This window comes from Plectropomus leopardus, chromosome 21 (genome assembly GCF_008729295.1).
Source record: "Plectropomus leopardus isolate mb chromosome 21, YSFRI_Pleo_2.0, whole genome shotgun sequence".
NCBI lineage: Eukaryota > Metazoa > Chordata > Actinopteri > Perciformes > Serranidae > Plectropomus > Plectropomus leopardus.
This window is the reverse complement of record NC_056483.1, coordinates 13,233,796-13,242,015: the sequence shown is the minus strand read 5'-3', so window position 1 is coordinate 13,242,015 and position 8,220 is coordinate 13,233,796. Positions and strand designations below refer to the sequence as shown.

At 38.2% G+C, this 8,220-nt stretch overlaps 1 protein-coding gene across 2 annotated transcripts; it reads right to left on the bottom strand.

The window, feature by feature from the left end:
• Positions 1-2,132: 2,132 nt before the first annotated feature.
• Positions 2,133-8,220, bottom strand: cd226 (CD226 molecule). Of its 2 annotated transcripts, none has more exons than XM_042510904.1 (6): positions 8,113-8,220; positions 7,072-7,395; positions 6,511-6,891; positions 6,026-6,128; positions 4,371-4,425; positions 2,133-3,780 (listed from the first exon to the last, which is right to left on the bottom strand). In XM_042510904.1, the coding sequence occupies exons 1-6, from the start codon at positions 8,174-8,176 to the stop codon at positions 3,655-3,657; spliced, it is 1,053 nt and encodes a 350-aa protein (XP_042366838.1). In that variant the 5' UTR covers positions 8,177-8,220; the 3' UTR covers positions 2,133-3,654. The 2 variants fall into 2 exon arrangements, with proteins under 2 accessions (XP_042366838.1, XP_042366840.1); XM_042510906.1 differs by having other exon boundaries at positions 2,133-2,180.

Genomic DNA, 8,220 nt, shown 5'->3' with positions numbered 1-8,220 from the left:
TACGTAGACAGACACTTTATGACATATCCGGTCATGTTTTTGCCCTAGTTGTCTGGAGTCTTAGTTCAAGTGTGGTTTATCAGTGTATGTATAATAGTTCCACTACATCTGGAGCATTAGAGCAGTACTAACTGAGACTACTGGAGAAAGTTCTAGTTGACTGTGTTTATCATTTGCAGATTTTGTTGTTTATTGTAGCCATTCACTTCTTTGTAGGTATGACGTGTCATCATGATTTCTGTTATTGTTACTACAGTATATGATTGTGTTTGTGTCCACCACGTTTTGTGTTCTGTTACTGTCAGATTATATGTTAATAGCACTTTGAATACATTGAGTGTAGGACTACAGTTTTCACTAAATGTACATATGTAATGTTTTTGATGATAAAAAGGTAATAAATTGAATGTTCTATCACGTATCAGCCTTTTTTATGCCAACTGGAGTGGTGAATGAAAAGGTAAGTAACAGTCAGTTGAAGGATTTGTTCAACATTTGGGGAAACCCGCTTATTCACTTTCTCACTGAGTTACATAAGAGGATTGATACCACTCTTATGTAAGTACAAAGTAATGGGCCAGGCCAGCGGCTTAAAAGTGTAAAAAAACAGGGTAAACAGCTTGCCTGGATCTTTTCACCGATAACAAAGTCTGCCCATAAGCACCTCTAAAATAACTCTCCAAAATCACAGACTGCATAAAATAAGTGGACAAAGCCTCGGCCTGAAAAGTGAAACCAACGCATTAGTGCCTTAAACCTGCATTCTTTCTAATGGCCAACAGGGGGCGACTACATTAGTTACAGACAGTATAGACATTAATGACAAAATGACCCTATTTCTCACTTAATTCATTAACTTAGTAAACATTTTATGAATTAATTTATGGGCTCAATAGCTAGTTTCAAGTCTTCTTTAATGAACCATGATCTTCATTATGTCTGGCATGAAACAGTAGTAAAAAGAGTTATGTTTTAGTGTGTGACTTCATTGTGTTTAACAAGTCGCTTCCACGGTGACATATAGGCTGAGCCCTGAACCTGTGTTATTGGGTGCCGCCTGTGTTTTCATCATTGAATGTTCAGTTCATCAAAGTTCATTGTAACATGAAGGTTGCATGGACAGAGACCTAGCTACCAGTTTCCCAGTCTTTGTGCGAAGCGAACAGACTGCAAGCACTACCTTCTTATTTACAGGACATGTCGGTAGTATTATGCTGTGTTCAAAACACAGGAACCTCTGAGCTCGCAGCTACATCATAAGAAGTCATGTAAAAAACATGCTTGGTGTTCAAATGATTAAGTCATGAGATCACAGCTGCAACATTGATGCTACTGTAGGTGCCTAGAAGCATCTGAGGTTATCAATAAGCCAGTCAGTGAGTGAGTCACGTAATGCAGGTAATACAAAGGCATAGTGTCGCAGGAAAAAGATGAGGCCGTTGGGAATATCAGCATTTCTGTTCAGACATATGATAAAATTACGAAGTACAGCTCTACACAACTAGAACGGCAATATATTAGTGTACCAACCACTAAAAAATTAGAGTCCATGGCCTGCTCCATTTCTGAAAACATCAGCAAACACGTCACAACTTGTGAACTCGGAGATTCTAGAACATTTCCACTTTCCACTTATGAGGTGTTCAAATGGATTTCTGCTGCGAACATGGTAAACACGACCCCAAATGAACGCACCAACAATCTTCTCATCCAACTCTTGGCAAAAAAGCAAATAAGCATATTTCCCCAAATGTTGAACTACTCCCTAAATAATACAAGCACAGACATGAAGATAGAGGGTTTTCAGGTTTACAGGAAATAATTTGGTTTCTTCTCAATGAAGTCTCTCTGTGGTATTGTTCTTTTCACATTCCCACTTCACAGGAAATCACAGCAAAAAGGCTATGGCATTGTTTTATTTATACCACATTAAGTCATTTACAGTCACACATCAGTTTCAGTATTGCTGGTCACACACACAGCATCACAAGTATCACAGTCAAATGTTGCAGCTTCTACTGTTTTGCCGGGGAACAGCAAGATGAGAAAATGAAGGCAAAAAAAAAACCGTGTGATTCCAAACTATATTGTCCATTTATGTTCCACATTTCTAGCTTGTCCACATTTGTCTTGTTTTCTAGCCTGCATATCCATTAGTGCCTCAGCCACTGCCTCCATTTCTATGGAGATAAATGAATCACATTAAACATAAACAACACACAGCTTGAGAGTAGGACCATAAAACTTAAATATTGATTTGCAGAGGCACACAGGCAATCTTAGAAATCATAAAAATAATATAATACAACTTGGAAAACTTGTGACAGCTTATCATAAAAATGACTTCTTTTTTTTTTTTAATTACATAAAACGCAGAGTTAAAAAAAAAAAAAAAAAGAACCAACACATTCATCAACAAACAGTGGAAAGACAAAGTATAAGGAGATATAAACAGAAGCACAGGATTATCTAATTAGAGTTTAGCTTTCATAATAAGAGCGCGCTGTAACTAGAATGCAGCCATCCCAGACAGAAAGCCCTTTGGGGAAAGCAACAGTCTCAAGTGATGGTACAGTGCTGAGTGACTGCTTTTCTTTTCCGTTAGATGATTAGACACCATTGTCAAGCTTTTGAATGGAAACCAGGAGGGATGAAAGTAAAAGGAGAGCAATTACACAGGCTTTTGTCAATCGTTTTACTCAGGGGTTATGGAAGTGAAAAGAATGATTATACAGGCCTTTGTCTGCTCTTTCTGCATGACGCTTACTGTCAAATATTGTTTTGCCCAAAACAAATATTTCCTCAACAGTAATTATGAAGTACATACTACATTTAATTAATGGGAGCAGGGTTGGACACAAACAAACTCGTCAGCTCTCTGAGACTTACATGAGCAGCAGCTTGTTAACTCATTTCAAACCACAGGATGAATATTAATCACTGCCAGTGTGATCCCTGCATCTTATTAAAAAATAATTATAATCAGCACGTATCAATATATGTTTTATTTTAGCTCATATTAGCGCTGGCTTCAGAAAATATTCAGAATCCGTCACTGGACACTTTATTGTATTGTAGACTTAATTATAAATAGAAAAAAAATACAATTTTTGCCCATCTACACTCAATAACCCATAATGTCAAAGTGAAAACATGTTTTTAGAATTTTTTGTAAATTAAATAAAAATAAAGAAATGGTAATCTCAGATTTACAATTAGACCATGTGCTGTGCTCTCCAAGTTGCAGTCAGGTGCATCCTAATCATCCTTGAAATATGTCTAGAGCTGGATTGGAGTCCATCAGTGGCAAATTGAATTGATTGAATATGCGTGCAGTTTAGAAAGGCACACTGCTGTGTTTTTAAGCTGGTCCCAAAATTGACACTGCATGTCAGGACAAAAAAAAACAAACAAACAAACAAAAAACACCACTAATCTTTAATAATTTGCAAAAATTTCTTAAAAACATGTTTTAACTTGGTCATTACTGGTGCAGATTAATGGGCAAAAATGGAAATGTATACATCTAAAATGACATCAACAAAAATAATGCATAAAGTGAAAGAGTCTGAATACTTTCTGATGCCACTGTACATGCATCATCTGTGTTTGTGAAAAACTACACATTATGCAGTACGTCATATTTATATATGTTCATTTATAACGTTTGGTTTTGTGTGATCGCACAGTCTGTAGGTTGGCATAGACCGGGCAATTTTTTATCTGCCTGGACTTCGTTGCCATCCTGGGACACACAGAGACGTTCTCATAGAAGTTTGGCTGTGAATATGAGGTAGATTTGATTAGTATATGAGGTATTAGACAAGGACAATGTGGCAGATGGTAATGACTGAGCTTGGCAAAAAGAAAGAATCGCAAAAAGAAAGACACCTCTAAATGGGCTGAAATATGCTTTTGATGATGACAATTAAATTACCTTATCACATTACACGGCTTTAATTACATTTTTTTTAAAAAAAGATGTGACACATTTATTCAATTAAGTTACACGAAGAGTACAATAATATGACTTGACATAAAAGAAGTGTTAATTCATAAGATTAAATATTCTTTATCTTTGATCTTTTCAAACAATTTGATATATTGGCTACATCTTGACATGCTGCTCTGATCATTATCAAAAAAGCAATCACACGGTCAGTTATTGTTAGGCAGCATTAGTTAAGTTACAAGCATAAATGCAGGGTATTAGGTTACATGATTACAGGGCCGTGCTGTACCAAACATGACTAATAGTAAACTTCAATGGATTTATAATAAAGTGCATGTCTAAAGAGCAGGTAAGGGAGGGCCTTAAAAGTGTCAAGTGCAAAGACAAGAGTAGATATGATAACTAATGTGAGGCTCACCTGTCTCTGAGACGGGTGCAGTTTGACTCTGTACTCCTTTCTCCTGTTCTTCTTCCTGTGGCAATTATGAGACAAAAGTAAAAACTGGAGGTGCAACAAAACAACAAAATTTTGGATGCAACATCACATTTTTCTGATAATTTCTAATGAGTCTTCTGAAAGCACCAATAATAAAAGAACAGTCACATTTTTAACCATGCTAGCAGCTTGTTGCTCTAAGGATGGCTGTATTGATCTGTTGGTCAGTGCAAAGCGGCGACCTGCGGGGCTGGAAAAAAATAAAGCCAATGCAAAGTGCCAGAACTGCAGTCCCTTAGATGGCTGCTTGAGGTTAGCTCTATAACACAGTCCGTCCCCCTGTTAAAATGCCCAGCTTTAAAGCAGAAATACTTATATTTACAGCCTGATACAAAAAAATGTTTTTGTTTCTATAGCTAATTTCCACATTCATGACACCAGTACAGGGGGATTTTTCTATAGCTCACTTATTTACATTTTATTAAAGCTTAAAGTTATGCATAATTGGGGGTGGACTGATTTGTGGACAGGCGAGGCGTTGCTACAGTCTATGAGTCAGATTAACCATTCGCTTCTCCACAGCTCCAACCTCTTGTCCAAATATGGTCACCTTTGGCTCCCAAAAAATCAAGATGGTAACAGCTGAAATGCCAAATCCGGGACTTCAGAACAAGAGTTCAAAAACCAAAAATGTGATGTCATGGTAGCTACGTCTATTATTTGTCAGTGCACCACTTTGGTCCAGACTGAAATATTTCACCAGCTATTGCACAGAAGTGTACAAACATTCATGGTCCCCAGAAGATGAATCACTTTAGTTATTCTCTTTTTAGCTAGTGCAGTGGTTCCAAACCCCTACAGGAGATTACAAGAAAAATTTGTCAAAATCAAAATGTGTTTAACAGAACAGAAAACATGGAAAGAAATACATAGAAAAAAATATGCTTATTTAGTTCATACTGCCCTTTGTTGGCATTTTTCTCTTGAAATCGTCAAGATTTTTTATCTCTTTATGTGTACTGAAATAATTTAAATACAACAAGAAAAACAAAAACTGCTCTTCAGTAAAGGTAGTCAAAATCAGTAGACATATGCAACCACTGACTGTGGCTTCATTTTAAGAGGACCAGTGCTGACGCACCAACATGAAGTTGACATTGTCGATTTTTTTAGTGAAATATCGCGACAACTATTGGATACACTGCCATCCAATTTGGTTCAGATATCCTGACGACTTTGGTCATTTCTCCACCTTTTTAATCGAGCACCATCCTTTAGTCAGAATTCAATTTTGCCAAATACTTTAGTTCATGACCAAATAACTGCAAAACTTATCACATTCAAATCAGCCTCAGCTGTACATTGTGTTGTTGCTATGACGGTAAACATGGTAAACAATGACTGCTTACTTAACATCAGCATGTTAGCATGCTGGCGTTAGCATTCAGTTAAAAGCAGAAAGCTAGCATGGCTGTTAGTGTTGTAGACTGTAGGTACTAAGGTACTCACTCAAATATAGTCTATTTGATTATGTCTCTCAGCCCTTTGTTTCAAACTGCAAAGATCCAAGCACTTTATGTCAATTAGTTTTGGAGTTTTGTTTGCTAAAGATACAAGAAAACAGTGTTGGATCTTACCTGTGCTTCACTGCTACTATGATGATGACAATGAGTAAAATAAGTGCAGCAGCTCCAGCACCAATGTAAATGTACATCATGTACACAGATAAACTGATTCCACCTGAAAAGGACAGATAATAAACAATGATTTATTTGTGGTGAATGAGAAACATTTCAGACTCACACTCATGACTCACAGATACATTACAATAAAGCATATACATAGCGTGCAGACACACACATCTCACAGTACTCAGAGATGCGGCACAGGATGTTGTGGTTTCTGCAGGTGTGAGTCTGCTAGTACTTTCCTTGAGATTAACATTGGAAACATTTCTTTATCGTATTCATTAGGTTTCATCAATCGCTACAGGCCTAAATGATGTGACATGTTGAATTTGCATCCACAAATCATTTTAAATACAAGAAATAATTCATCATCCAGCCATGAAGGCCATATGAATATGTGTATGTTAACAACTTCATGATGTCTGTCTTTGTACCTGGAGGGGGCACAGTAAGTAGCACAGTGGTCGTCCGTACCCCTGCATCTGTGCTGAAGGTACAGCGGTAGAAACCACCGTCTTCCGGCACCACACCTGTCAGATGCAGAGTGACATCCAGGCTGTCTGCACAGCTCACCCGGCCTCTGTCGCTGTAGTCCTCACTCACCAGACCCCCCTCCACCTTTTTACACACTCCGATAATGCCCCAGGGCTGGCCATGTGGCATCTTCTCCAAAATGACCTGGTAGACGGTGCCATTGTGTTCGTGGTTACAGCTGATGGTCTGGTTGTTGTCCTGCTCTGCCGACAACTCTGTGTCCGTCTTGATCACCTCTGGGGTGGGGGGCTCTGTGCTGTTGTCTTCTTCTGGGGGCTCATCTGTAAACACAGGAAATGAGTCAGGAAATAGCTTTGTCAATGAAGTACACAATGGAAAATGAAAGACTCTGTAAAGTTTCATTTTCAACATCAATTTTTTTCTTTAGTCAATTAGTGGGGGTGCCCTGATTTAATACAGCTCAAAATTTCCACCTCAGTATTTTCTGCCGTGTCGTTTACCTAAATCTTCCACCTGAATGGTCCTTGTCCAAGGGCCTTGTGGGAAGGTCTGAACAGAGCAGTGGTAAACCCCAATATCCTGGTGTGTGACGTTCCTCATAGAAATACTTCCATCCATAGGTGTGGTCCTCAGGAACTCTATCCTCTCCCGGTAATGGTGAGAAAAGGCCACTCCAAACTCTGGATGGAAAACAGCTACCGGATTCTTGTCTGGTACTTTGGTCCAGGACACCATGCTGAGGTTGCCGTCCCAGGGGCACAAACAGTCGAGAACCATCCCCTCCTCCAGACGGACTGTAGCCGCCTCTATCTGCTGGACAGCAACTGGACAGAGTGCATTTCTTTATTCATTCAGAATCTAGAAATCATTATTTCTATAAAGATGCAAACTGATAAATGTAAAAGCCGGTAAATATCAATAACATTCAAGAAAAACCAGTTGTTTAATATAGACTTTCAATGTATCAGTACAGCATCAAATAAGAAATTGTGTTTACGTCTATGCAACACAGTAAAAAAAAAGGCCATGTTTTTTCCCTGAAATCTCCTCTACTTAAGATGAACACAGCCATTCACAGCTTGGAGGCCATCCCCGGGTTAATGGTAATTAGGCTAATTTGAGCCAGTACACATAAACACAACTGACAATAGTTAGTGATCGAGCTTCCAAGTTTTCAAAGCCTCTTATCCGAGCTGAATGACAAATGATTTCAAGTCCAATGATGTCCTTGGGAGAGATCTGGCAGGTTTAGAATAATAATGTCTTGCAAAACTTACAATAACAAGCTTTTCGACCATCTCCCCAAAGAGTTAAAATCAAAAGAAATTGTGGAGAAAAGCAATGTTTAGTTTTAATTTCAGATTAGATTAAAAACTGATGAAACTCCATCAAAAGCATCAAGTTAATTACACTCAATTTTCAGAGTACCCTGACGGAACAGTGAGTGACACTTTCGACAGTCAATAAAAGTGTTGTCATTTAACATTTTGCCATTCACGAAAAACAATCTGTAACATTTAAAAATAAATAGAACTCCATACCTTTGAGAAAAGGAAGAAAGATGAGTACCACGAAGTACCAGTGGTCCTTTTGTACAGCTCCCATCTTGCCCCACCGAGGGAGAATGAAAGCTGCATTGATGAGACGAG

Bases quoted from the DNA above. Each gene is read 5' to 3' on its own strand.
- cd226 (XM_042510904.1), bottom strand. From the start codon at position 8,176: ATGGGAGCTGTACAAAAGGACCACTGGTACTTCGTGGTACTCATCTTT. The intron at 7,396-8,112 runs GTATGGAGTTCT...CACTCTGTCCAG, and splicing joins CTTTCTTCCTTTTCTCAAAG to TTGCTGTCCAGCAGATAGAG. The intron at 6,129-6,510 runs GTACAAAGACAG...TGTCCTTTTCAG, and splicing joins ACTTACTGTGCCCCCTCCAG to GTGGAATCAGTTTATCTGTG.